The 14,231-nt window shown below is 39.5% G+C and overlaps 1 protein-coding gene across 5 annotated transcripts in view; it reads right to left on the bottom strand.

Annotated features, from left to right (window-relative positions):
* Positions 1–14,231, bottom strand: part of Mboat2 (membrane bound O-acyltransferase domain containing 2) — a 109,190-nt gene that overhangs the window by 40,324 nt on the left and 54,635 nt on the right. For 3 of the 5 annotated variants that reach the window (XM_048804852.1, XM_048804853.1, XM_048804856.1), the window contains one exon: positions 4,788–4,883. The exons of 1 other annotated variant lie outside the window; for it this stretch is intronic. In XM_048804852.1, the coding sequence (XP_048660809.1) occupies positions 4,788–4,883 (96 nt within the window). Of the gene's footprint in view, positions 1–4,787; positions 4,884–12,297; positions 12,412–14,231 lie in introns of all 5 variants that reach the window. One more of the 5 variants, XM_048804855.1, reaches the window with a different exon arrangement.

Below are 14,231 nucleotides of genomic sequence, written 5' to 3'. Positions count from 1 at the left end.
AGGGTGAACAAAAGTACTGCCAAAGAAAGAACAGGAGAGACAGACCTGAAAAGCTGTGAGGGGCTCTGCAGGCCTGTGTTAAGAAGCACTGTGTTTATTTTTTTTTTAATTAGAGCATTATAGTTATACATAGAAGTTGGGTTCATTTTGACAAAACTGTACATGCAAGGAATTTGATACTCCATTTCAGCCCCTGGTCCCCTCAGCACGTATGTTTCTGATAGAGGTTATGCTGCATTGCCTTGTAACAGCCATAAACTCAGAGGAAAAGCCCAGGCATGGGTGGGGGACAGACAAATGATAAACAGGTTGTCTCTCTTCACCCACAGTCACCTGAGCCCTATTAGCAGCAGCTAGACAGGATGGTTCCTGTAGACAAATGTAGGTCAAGGGGTTGGGAGATACTCCCACAGGATGAACCAGGACAGGCGGAACACCACAGCTTGTGAGCACTTGAATAATTTAGTCACCCCATTTACAGCTGCTTCTGGGTGCACTGCGAGGCAGAGGAGGGTCACAAAGAGCAGCAAGGGCTTTTGTCCTCCTTTCACAGAAGGCGAAGAGATCCCTAAACTTAGACTCTGCATCTAAATACAGCTGAAGAGAGTAATGAAGGGGACAAATCACATCTGCAGTTCTGGAACCAGGGCCTGTCATTGCATGTGCTTAACAGAACTGTCACCTACAAAAGCACCTACCAGAAGGCACACCACCCCCACCAAGGACAGGCCCAGCTAAGCCACAGCAAGTAGCTTACTGAGCATCTGCTTCCGTCTGCTCTGCTGAGACAGAGTCTGGATTTGAATGGAAAATTATGTCACACATAGCTTTTTTTGGTAGACATATTAAAAAATCTCTTTGGCATCACAAAAATCAACATATTTCAATCAGAATTCATTATCCTTCTGCCAGAAAAACTGCTCTTGCCTCCATCTACAATTTGTCAATCTCCATGTGAGGTAAGGATCTGCCTTTCCCTCCTCCTCCTCCTGATGTCCTGGTGCTGAAGAACTGGGCCAGGCTTGCCCACTGGTTTTGATCCCACCATTGCTATTCGGTATTTTTATTCTTAAATCCCTGGGGTCTCTCCTTCTAGGTCCTCTACCCTGGCTTTCTTGATTTGTCTACTCCTCTGTCAGTTCCATAGTATTTTAATGACCTTTTGGGAGGGGGTTTATTGGGGATTGAACCCAGGGGTATTCTACCCCTGAGCTACACCCCCAGTCCTTTTTACTTTAAGACAAGTTCTTGACCTTGAACATACCATGCACCTGTCTCCTCTTCAGGTCACTGGGATTACAGGTGTGTACCACTGCACCTGGCTTAATGATTCTTATTTTATAGACAGTAGCAATCTTTATATTGAGTTTACTACTCTCAAGAATTTAACCTTCCAGACAAACTTTTCAATCACTTTATCTTATCTCTATCAAAACCCCAATTTTTACCACATTCAGTGTCAGGTTAACAACAGGAAAATTACCATCCTTACAAAACTGAATTTTACTATTCTTATGAGTGAATGATTCTCAAGTTAGTATTCAATGTCCTAGAATAAAAGTTTTAGTTTTCACACAGAAATCCTGCTCATTTTTTAAAACATGTATTCCTAGATATTTCATAGTTTTTACTGCTTCTGAAACTTCTGTGTTTTCTAATTGATTATTGTTGGTATAAAGGAAAACTATTTTGTTGTTTTATATTTCTCTTGTATCTATTTTCTTTTTCTTTTGGTACTGGGAATTGAACTCACAATGAGCCACATCCCCAGTCCTATTTTTTGTATTTTTATTTAGAGTCTCACTGAGTTGCTAAGTGCCTTGCTTTTGCTGAGGCTGGCCTTGAACTTATGATTCTCCTGCCTCAGCCTCCCCAACCGCTAGGATTACAGGCATGTGCCACAGTACCCAGCTCTTGTATCTATTTTCTAAGGCTAATCTAAGCTCTAACAATTTCAGCTTTCAATCTTTCCATAAATAGAAACTTCTATTAACAGACCCTTTTAGGGGCTGGGGTTGTAGCTCAGGGGTAGAGCACTTACCTAGCATATGTGAGGCACTGAGTTCGATCCTCGGCACCACATCAAAAAATAAATAAAGTTATTGTGGCCATCTACAACTAAAAAATATCTTTTAAAAAAGAGTTCCTCTTGGGCTGGGGTTGTAGCTCAGTGGTACAGCGCTTACCTAGCATGTGTGACGCACTGGGTTCGATTCTCAGCACCACATGTAAACAAAAAGTAAAGGTCCACTGACAACTACAATAATATTTTTTTAAAAAAAGTTCCTATTATCTAATTAATGTTTTAAACATATCCTGAATTGTATGTGTACATACCTTGTGCAAAGACACCACCTGCCCCATCAACTTAGAAGAAGTTGCCAGAGAGCCTGAAGGAGGTGGAAATACAAGAAAGAAAGGGCCTGGTCCCCTAAGTTATTGTGTGGAATGGAAGCGTCATCCTCAGTGAACTGTAACGTGAATGAGAAGTAAAGTCTTATGTTATTCCACTGAAGTTATGTGACTGTGTAACAGCAGGTAGCCTATCACTAGCTAATACGGTGAGGATGTTAGGTGGAGGACTAGAGAATGAAAAGAGTTTGGAGCAGCAGATGAGACAAATGAAAAGGGTAATGACTAATTTCAAACTGAAGAAAAGGTAGTAAGGGTCTCTCTGGACTGGTCACACAAAGCTGTATTAGCATCAACCCACTCGGTTGTACGATCAAATTCAACTGGATTATACTAAATTACTTTTATATCTGGTGGTTTTAAAAAATAAAGAAAAGACTTCTTAATGAAATATGTAGAATCCTAAAATATTAACTAGCAAAACCTTAACTGGGGTTGAAGCAAGACTGGGAGACCTAGAACCTCAGTGGCTTAGCTCCTTATCCTCTTGCACTGCCTGCAGAACTTACCATGGAGTCCTAGGACTCCAGGGGTGGAAAAGTAATGATTGCACAGCACTGTCAGCTTAGTTGCTGATGTTAACATTTCTGTTTTCAACATTCATAAACTAAATTAGTTGAGAAAATTCTTTTTGTTTCTATTTTATATTAAATGCCTAATTGATTTCTCATTTATTACAATGCAAGTATTCAAAGCTATGAATTCACCTCTCGATTCAGTTTGTCTGCATGTTTCATGTTTCCCTATTTGGGTTTTTCCCTTTCCTATTGTATTTTCTACTTTTTCCCTTAAGTATTATTTCTAATTCAATTAAATATTTAATACCATTATGTGCTACTACACTAAGGATGTAAGATGAACAAGGGCAACATGATCACTATTCTTAGGTTAATTTTTGCAGTGACCGTGATACTTTTTAAATACTTCCTAACTTCATTACACTATGATGACAACATGTGACAACATGTGATTCTGTTTAGGAGCTCAATTTCTTTCTATTTATCTATCCATTCATCCATATACATATGTGTATATACACACACACACATATATATATATACACACACACACACACACACACACACACAGTGAAACTAAAGACTGACCCCAAGGGTGCTCTACCACTGAGCTACATCCCCAGCCCCTTTTCACTAAGCTGCCCAGGCTATCCTTGAGCTTGCCATCCTCCTATCTCAGCCTCCAGAGCAGGTGGGGTTACACCCATGGCCATTGCACCCAGCCACAGCTCAATTTCTTCGAGAACACCTACTACTCATAAGAAGATTGACAGTCTGTTTTCCTTTTCTGCATTCTAGGTATGCATCTCAATTTCACTCATTTTGAGTGAAATTGCTAGTTAGTGGGTTTAATTGGTTTTTATGGCATCCTTCTGTTTTCACTTGGTTTTATTTCTCATGCAACCTTACTTTCATTCAAGACTACTTTTATATCTGTACAGTAAAACCCACTTGGTCTCTTTAGGGAGAAAAAGATGGGTCATCTTCTGTTTCACAGAAGTGATTTTTTTTTTTCATCAATTTGGGCCCATTACTATTGTCGAGCAATTTTTTCCTCCAGAAGTATTATAACCTGTTTTGTCTAATTTTTTTCCAATTTACTTATTCTTAAATTGGATCTATTACTGATTATTGTGCTGTCCAATGACTCAAGACTGACCTAGCATCTTCTGTACGCTGTCCATGGAGAAAGCTGTAGAGCCCGACATAAAGAACACTGAGGTTTAAAATCTCCCCCTCCCCACCTGGCCCACTGTGTATGAAGACACCCCTGTGTAGAAGGGGGAGTGAATCAGGAGACAAGGGCTTGTGCAGCAGGGTGTCTTAACAGAAACTCCAACAGCTACTAGAACAGGACAGACCTAACTGGCCAGGGAGGGAATGAACCCCCTCTGCAGCAATGGAAACCTGAAGTCACCTCCACTACTGTTGAAACTAATGTCAGATAAGTGGAGTGGAGATAGTGGGAAAGGGAGAGGGAAGGGGGAGAGGGGGTAAGGGGGTGAGCGGGTGGGGGAGGGAGAGGGCAAGCAGCAAGAATATGGGCTCCAGGGGGCTAAATTTCCAGAATCATTAATTATTGCTGAAATCTCTATCAGAATTAGAAAATGCTTTCAATATCAGAATGTTATGTAAGAAATTAAATTGTTATATATCTAGAATAATATTTTGTGACATAAAGTATTATAAAGAAACCAACTATGATAAGAAAAATTCTAAATTCATAAAGGAATTTTGAACTCAAATGTTTAATGATAGTTTTTCACTGGAACTAGTAAATGCAACTATATTTTGTTTTATTTTAACCAAGAGTTACAAAAGATAAATTGGAGTGCTGAATCAAAGTTTTAATCTTACCCTGAAAAATCAGCAGAATATTGTCCATAATCAAAGATATAGACTCTAGTGATTTGGCACACTGTGAGGTATCCCAAAGCAAACACAAAACAGTATCTGAAAAAAAAAAAAAGAAAAAAGAAAAGCCAGATTAATAATGATAAAAAAGTCATTTAAAGAGTATATTTTAAAGTAAGTCATTAATTAAATGATATGGATGAATGATTAAATCTCACTAGATCTACTCTCAAATAACGGGCCCAAGAGCACCCTACCAGGAAGCTATATGCCCAGCCCTACTTTTGTTGAGACAGTGTCTCACTAAGTGACAAAGGTTGGTCTTAAACTTGTGACTGTCCTGCCTCAGGCTCCTAGGTTGCTGGGAGCACAGGCTGGTTACAGGCAGTTGCAGCTAGCTCAAGTAACTTCATAAATTAAGAAAACTCTTCCCTAGTTATCTGCTTTGGTTTACTTGGCTACATGGTAAATGCAATCAATTACTGCCTTTATTCATTTACTTGTGAAAGACATCCACACATCAAGTTACATATTTGAAAGTTATAATTACGAGCATAAAATTGTAATTATTGACATCTGCTGTGTCTACTGATTCTTATATTCTAGAAAACAAAATTTAGCACAAAAATACTTGGCTCAGATATACATTAAAACAAATTCTTAACAGGAGTCTAAAAATGTCCTCAGTAATCTAAAATCATAATCACACATCTTTGGTGTGGGTTAGGTGGCATTTAGCCACATTTAGATGTATGAACACTTAGTGACTTTCACCAACTTAAGACATCTGGGTTGGAGTTATAATAAACAGTATGAAAAATAATTCACATATCAATAGAAAAGAGCAGGAACATATTTTAGAATATATAACACTATACAGTGCAATAAAATCATGAGTCTACAATGTGAGGAAGTTCTGCCTTCACTCCACACTATGACAATGGACTACAGAATAAAACAAAATATATACCAAACAGGAACTGTGGCCAAAGATTCAAATGTTCTCAATTCAGGAAGGACCTTCTAAACATATACAATACAGAGAAATGAAAATGAAAAGTAGTGTACTTGACTAAACTAAAAGCTTCTCATGTAGGCAATTCAGGTGATTTTATGAAACTGTGTTTTTTTTTTCAAACTTTGAACAAGGACAAAGGGAGGACGATTTCCTAATTCAAATGCTGTACAAAGTTAACAAACCATGATCATTACACCTCACAATCATTACACCTGTGTGCACATGTGATCACCAAGCGCTCACAAACCAAACTTAAATTTCTAGAAACCACTCATTTCCTAGTCACAACATCTCTCATCATAAGTTTTCTGCAAGTTTGCCTGCTTCCCCACAACGGGACAGTCTATTTCTCTGTCCACCTCAGTCTGGGCCAGTCTTCTATATGAAACATACTGTGAGTTCCACACACGGGCCCTAATTGTCCTGGCAGTTGCTACTTCTTGTTCTTTTGGTGGTTAATTGTCATGAGAGAAAAGTGACGCTCCTGAGACCACTGCATGTGGGGGTCTGCAGTGTGAGACTGTGGAGGAGAAGGGAAGGGGGGCAGACACCAGGCAGGGGGGCCTCCAGTCATCAGGCGGTGAGTGAATAAGCCAATGGCACAGGAGAAAGAGAGGACCATTCAGCTGACCTTCCCAAGCAACAGAAACACACAAGTCACTGTTTTAAAGCCACTGTGCTCTGATCTAGTGACATCATTAAAACAGACTGTGAAGCACTTTGGAAATGGGGTGCTTCTGTAACAAAAACATGAAACGCAGCACAGGGTTGGGGACTGGGTTGTGCTCAGAGGCAGAACAGCCCCAGGAGATGTGGGCTTAGGCAGGAAGGCCAGAGAGGGAGCTGGCCGGAGCCCGAGCAAGGCTAAGCAGGCAGCTGCGAAGCCGAGAACAGGAAACACACCTAAGGTTAACATTAGCCGGCTTCCTGCAGATGCCATTGCAAGGTACGGACCCAGACAGAAAGTAAAATGAGTGTTCAGGTTTTAATGAGGATATACAAAAATAGGAAGGCCCTTCTAGTCAGCAAAATGTTCTTAGTCAAGGTAAAGATGAAGTCAAGTGTCATCTCCAATGATCCCTCAGCAAGACTTAAAAGGCACACCTTCACAGAAGTTCTCCAGTAAAAGCTAGTTTCTAACAATCTCCAGGGCATGGCCTGTCAACCATCTGTTACAAAAGGAAGTCCCCCGCCATCCACTTTTATTTACTTTTCATTACTTTAAACCCTCAGACAGTATGGCACCACGCATCACAGATTCCTTTTCAAGCGGCCCTAGCATTTCAAAGAGTGGCTTTGGATTTTGGCATGAACCACACCACAGGCATGAGTTCTCTTTGCCCACATAACTCTGGTTTTGTCCGGCTGGTCACTGAGAGTCACTGTGTTTTTCTTTAAGCATATTTCTTGCCCAAGTATAATTCATTTTTATCTCAGGCCTAAACACCTTCAGTATTAGGAAGAGCTCTGTGCTCTTTGGTTCCATAATTCCTTGCTTACAGACAGCGAAAATGGCCTTGCACCCCAGCCTTCCATACCTGCCCATGAGAAGTCCCGTTCCCAGCAGGCTTCTGCAGGCTCCAAGATGGCAGAAGAAGCAACAAGAAAGGCATTCAAGAACCCAAGTGTATTGTTGTTCCTGGACACTCTGACTTTCAGACCATGGTGGCAAGGAGATTGACTTAAAGAGGTTTATGAGTGTGGTTTCTGTCTAAAGTAATAGATTGTAATTAGAAGCACAGGAAGCCCACAAGGTTTTTAAAAGGCATTATAAATAGTTCAAAACAAAGAGAGGGGCTGGGGTTATAGCTCAGCGGTAGAGAGCTTGCCTCAACTTGTGAGGTACTGGGTTCGATCCTCAGCACCACATAAAAAATTAATAAACAAATAAAGATAAAAAGAGAGAGAGAAAGAGAGAGAGAGAGACAGAGATAGATAGATAGATAGATAGATAGATCGATCGATCTGGGTCCCCAATTTTCTACTGGTAGGTAGTAGACTAGGAGAGCTTTTCAACTGTAAAGCAGGTTAATTTTTATGAAAAAGGAAGGAATTCACATCTGTCTGGACTTCACAATTGCTCTGGACCACAGACTGATGGGGCCTTCCATTCCCACCTTCTTTGAACAGAAGCATCTTCTACAGTTATCTACCACTGTTCACCACTAAACGCCAGGTGTGTGAGAGGCAAAACCTCCCTCTTCAACTCCTCCATGGAGAACTGTACTTGAGGCCCACCCTAGAGAGAGGCTCATTCATACTAGATCTGACTCAGATGAGAAGTCAGAGCACATGAGCCTGAGGCTGCAACGAGACGAGACCCTGAGGATTCTGGGAGGACAGCGAGTGTCCATTTCTCATGGTATATATGTGGACTATGGAGACTGTCTCTGAAGACTGCTGCCACCCATGACAACCCCTCTGTTGCACACGCTGCTCTTGGGATAAAGAGCAGAAACATAATTCTCTTCTTCTTTAACCTATGCGGGACTCAATTACTTGGTTTACCCACAGAATACAGTGGGCATTTAGTTTCTGAAATCTTAAGGCTACATCATAGGAAGGCTTGCAGGTTTAGCTCTGGTCTTCCTGAAAGGCTGGCCCTGAGTGCTCTCTCTGAGCCTTGGCACCATAGATGAGAGGGCTGAGGCCACATGCAGAGGCCACAAGGAAGTGCCAGTCAACAGTTCAGCTGATCACCAACTGCTCAGCCAATATCAGCTCAGACACACAAGGAAACCACGGTGGATATGAAGCAGTCAAGCTTTCAAATGACTGCGGCCTTGGCCAACATTTACAGCAGCCACATAAGACCCCAAGCAAAATATCCACCGAAGCCTAGCTGACACACACAACCAAGGAAAACCATAACTGTCATTAAAATAATCAGCTATCTCAGAAAAGCGTATTTTATGATTCTATGAGGACTAGTAATATATATATATTAGGAAAAAGGAAGGAAAATTGTGGTGTGTGTATGTGTGTGTATAAAATCAAAGTGATACATCAAAGGAAACAATAGATTAGAAGGGCATTTATGAAGATTCAAATATATTTCAACACAAAACTCTTAGTAAACTAAGGGAAAAAGTCACTTCCTTAACATTTAAAAAAAAAAGTCTACCTAAACATTCAGTATCTAGCCCACGAGGGGAGCAGGAGACAGGTGCATGTGTCAGCACAGTTCCAGCCCCACTCAGGTGGACGACGCAGGAAACATGGAAGTCCACTCTACTGAAACTGGTCTCTAAATTTAGCATCGCAATCCTAATCAAAATTCCAACCATACTTTTGGTGGGGCCAAACTAGCCGATTTCCAAGGTCCTCCGGAAAACTAAACATAAGCCAAGGAAGACTTGCCCTAGCCCAGCAGATAAGAGAATATGCCATGGTGATTTATAATGTAGTATTGTTTCAAAAATAGATCAAAAGATTGAGCAAATGGGAGAAAGTTCAGAAAGACTCATTGTAAAATGGAGAGCCTGTTTATTATAATGCTGGCACATTTAATTAGTGGGAAGATGGATGAGGTTAAATGAGGTTAAAAAATTAGCTCATATTTCAGAAAGTTTCCCAGTTCACAGCATGCACAAATGTAAAAACAATCCAGTAAGATTATGGAAGACCCAGGTGTTAAAACAATACCTTAAAAAGTAAAATAATAAGAAACAAGAAAACACCCTCAAAATCCTACCGTGGACATAACTTTGTAAGCACAACAAAAATCACAATTGCCTGAACATTAGTCTGACATATATTATTACATAAACATAGAAACTTACAGATGACAAGGACAAAAGATTAAATATGTAACAAAATTATTTACTATCTATAGGTTAATGTTTTTAACAAATCCTTCAAGTCAATGTGAAATAGTAAGAATTTAAGTAAAAAATGGATGACAACATAAAGAGAAAAATTATAGAAGAAAAAACTAACCACCAATTCCTTTAGAAAAATAAATGAAACTCAGGACAGGAATAAACAGTAAAAGCCTGGAAATGCATATTAGGATGAAAATATCTGTCCAACGAAGGACTAGCAAGTTAAAGCACACACCGTCCCCGCTGGCTGGGGAAGACAGGCTACTCCAACACAGCTAGTGGACACCACTGGAACAGCCTCTTCTGGGCAGGCAATTCTGCAGAACACATTAGAATGTGTACATGTTCTCTGAAGTGCCAATTTCACTTTCTTATTTCACTTAATACACTTACAACAAAGTTTACTTACAAAGATGTAATGGTGGAAATACTACATGTCTGCTACTGAGAATTTCTTTAAAACTTTGCATTTATGAACTTAAAGTTAGTGGTTTTAAATCTTATCAAAGTGGAAGTACTTACACCAAGAATTTGGCAAAAGTCCAGAAGCATTCTATGGGTGTCAACTGGCTGTGTAAAATTTATAGTAAAGAGCATTACACATTTTATATGTAAATTATGTGGAAAAAATCGACTAGATTTATAATTATATAATAAATTCATGTATACCACTATCCCCCAGTATCCCCCACAGACAACAAAATCCAGCTTCTTCAGTCTCTTATATAAAATGGATTTGCATATAACCCACACTCATCTTCCTGTGCACTTTAAATCCCCTTTACCTTATTTATAATACCTAGTACAATATAAATGTTTTATAAATTGCTGCTACTCTGTGTTGTTTAGGGAATAATTAAAAGGAATAGAGTCTGTACATGTTCGGTACAAATGCATTTTTTCCAAATATTTTCTATTCATAGTTGGTTGAACCCACAGATGTGGGGCTCACATATGCAAAAGCCCAACTGTGTACTTTTACATATATTTTTCCTCAAAAGTCAGTTACTTGTTAACTGATTAATTACTAGCACATGTGATTGCTGAGCTCTTGAAACTGAGATCTGTTATAATTAGAAAATATGCCCCAGATTCTGAAGACCAATAATAAAAACAAAATGAAAATATCTAATAATTTTTATTGACTGCACTTTAAAAATGGTAATGTTTTGGATATACTGGGTAAAATAAAACATATTACTAAAATAAACAATGTATTTCTTTGCAGTTTTTTAAACTATGACTACTAGAAAATTTAAAATTGGCTTGTATTACGCTTCCACCACAGAGGCTAGGTGTTCTTGAAAAGGGGAGCGAGACAGCCAGCGTGGCTCTTCCCACTTTTATCTTTCTTTGGGCCCTGCACATGGATGTGACAGTTGCCCCAGCAACGCCCTGCATGCATGAGGACGGCACAGCAGAACCAGAAACCTGGTCTCTGGAAAAACCCTAATTCCAGAAAAAATTATAGGTGGAGAGCTTCTTTTCTACTCTTTGCAACTGATAACGAGCACATCAAATTTTGTTATCTTTTGAGAAAGATTGCAGGAAGGATGTTGGGCAAAGCTTTGATTCTTTAAGTTCATACATCAGCAGAAAAAGCAGATGTATTAGCCAATATGCACATGAGCATTTTAAGTGCTATGGTCCAAGTATGAACTTCACTGAACATCTTCAAAAAATAATATGCACATGCAAATAAGACCTGGACAAACCTGAGCTGGATTTAGACAACAGCCTGGTTCTCTCCTCCTAATGGGCAGATGCCCGATGAGTCCATCCCACCAACTCTGACACCACCAGTGCCCTCACCCTCCTGACCTCTGTGCCCTCACCCTCCTGACAACTGACAGGAAGCTTAGATCTGGTCAGTGAGACATGATGCACAGATTCTGGGCAATTCTCACTCTGAACATGGGGCATCTGCTACTGTCTGTCATATGAGAATATAGCAGCCACTTCCACTGATAAGAGGAGAACGCTTAAGGAATACTCAATGTGCTGGGATGGCAAAATACAAAATTAAGCAGAATATGCATTTTTGATGCTCTCATCAATCCTAAATTAGCTAAAACAAATTGCCCTGCCTCAAAACTTCTAGTTTTGAGAGGTGATACTTTCTAGAGTTTACACCACAGTACCACTGACATGGTATTCTTGCTCTGTGTAGCTAAAAAGTGTTCCAATACAATTATTACTAATATCAAAATTAAGTCAACAGCAAATGAAAAGTTCCAGAACAGAACATTTTTTTAATTCATGAAAAAATACACATGTTGAATTACTGCTTTGCTTCAAAAGCTAAAATGACATTTCTAACAGCTGTTCATTTAGGTATCAGACACAACCAAAATTGTTCAGGAAAAAACAAGGTGCTCAGGGAATTAATGAACTCAAAACGCTGAGGACACAGAAGAATTCTTCCCAAGCAAGGAAAACAGGTAACATCATCCAAAGATTTTGAATTCTGATGGGACATGGGCTGGGGATGCAGCTCAGGGCAGAGCTCTCACCAAAAGTCCAGACAAAACCCTGAGGTTCAGTCCCAATACCGAATAAACAAATACATGAATGACGGGGGAATAAAAAATTAACAATAAATACTTGTTTTATTGTGCTGAAGTCAAATTAAACAGTTTACTTTTCGAGATTCTCAAGCTTATATACCAACCTTTTTGTTTTGCCTGTGTGATCTTTAAAAAGTTGTTATCCTGCAGGTGGGGATGTGGCTCAGTGGTAGAGTGCCTGCCTAGCACGCACAAGGCCCTGGGTTCCATCCCCAGCACTGCAAACACATACCAACAAAAATACTATAATTAAAAAAAAAAAAAGCTAAATTGACTTCATCAAAATATAAAGGTTCTGCTTTTCCAAAAAAAATTCAGAACTTATCTACCTGGCAAAGGACAGAGGTCCACAATACAGAAAGAATTATAACAAGAAAAGTCCAGCAGTAAAAGATTTGAAGAAAATATCTGCCAAGAGATGCACAATTAGTCAATCAGCACAAGAAAGATGCACGCCTCATCACTAATCATCACAGAAATCAGGTGGCAGGAAAGATAAGACCAATACCACGGGACGGTGAGATGTACTCTCACACTTTGGTAGCAGGCATAAAGTGTTATGACCACTCTGGAAAGTTTGTCAATCTCTTATATGATAAAAATACTTTTATCTTTTGCCCTAGCAATTCCTTTTCCAAATAAAAACATATCCACAAAAGACTCGTATAAGAATGTTCTATGAGTTTTATTCCTAATAGCCCAGATTTTGAAATAACTGAAATGTCCATTGATAAGAATAAAGATACATGAATTGTGGTACATCCAGAAAATGGAATGCTACTCGACAACAAAGAGGAACAAACTTTTAATAAACACAACATGAATGAATTTATTTAACATTAAGTTAAAAAGAAAAAAAAGCTAGACACAAAAGACCAGACTATGATTCAGATTATTTGAAATTCTAGAGCGGGCAGAACTATGGTGATAACTGATCACTGTCTGCAGGGAGCGGGGGTTGGCTGTACAGGGGATAGAGCAAGTTTTGGGGATGAGTGAAAAGCCTGAGGGGTGGTGACCTACACATCTGTCCAGATTCACAGAACAGATATACTTTAGTAAAGTATATCTAAATAAAGTAAATTAAAAATTATTTGGAAACAATCAAATTTTATAGAATCCCTTTGCAGATTCCTTCTCATCCTGGGGCCCCAGGGTCCAGTTTCTTTCTTTTCTCCATTTATACTCATCTTCCCAGGATTTCATCTATCCCATCATTTAAAATACCCGCTCAATAAGGATAGCTCCCAAATTCTATATGTCTAACTGGACATGTCTACTGATGCCCAAACTCAAAGCAACAAACTACATAACTTCTCTACTTGGTTGTCTAATGAGTATCTCAAACTAGAAACTTCCCACTCGTCTGTCTTGGTAAAGGGATCATTCTTTTACCCAATTGCTCTGCCCCAAATACTAAAGTCATCTTAATATATCTTTATGACTTATCATCCCATGCCCAATCTTCAAAGCTATTTTCCTATCTCACATGAAATATGACTCAAACCCAAATCTACCTTCAAACTTCACCCTGGACCAAATTAGTTTCTACTTAAGCTCATCCAGGCTAGGACCATCATCACAATGTCCTGACTAGTCTACCTGTCTTCTCACCCCTAGTCTGCGGTTCACAGAGCATGCAGGTGCTTAAGACTTCTAACAGCTATCCACCACACTAGAATAAAATCCATGTTTCTTAAGAATGGTCCAGGGGCTAGGGATGTGGCTCAAGCGGTAGCGCGCTCGCCTGGCATGCGTGCGGCCTGGGTTCGATCTTCGGCACCACATACAAAGATGTTGTGTCTGCGGATAACTAAAAAATAAATATTAAAAAAAAAGAAAAAGAATGGTCCAGGATGGGGCTGGGGTTGTGGCTCAGTGGTAGAACGCTTCTTCATACTTGTGAGGCACTGGGTTCAATCCTCAGCACCACGTAAAAATAAATAAATAAAATATGAAGTTACTGTGTCCATCTATAACTAAAGAAAAAAAGAATGGTCTGGAATCCAGGTTTTTGTTTTTTGTTTGTTTGTTTTCT

Source organism: Marmota marmota, unplaced genomic scaffold (genome assembly GCF_001458135.2).
Source record: "Marmota marmota marmota unplaced genomic scaffold, marMar, whole genome shotgun sequence".
NCBI classification, from domain to species: Eukaryota; Metazoa; Chordata; class Mammalia; order Rodentia; family Sciuridae; genus Marmota; species Marmota marmota.
The sequence above is the reverse complement of the archived record's forward strand: the minus strand, read 5'-3'. Positions and strand labels throughout refer to the sequence as shown.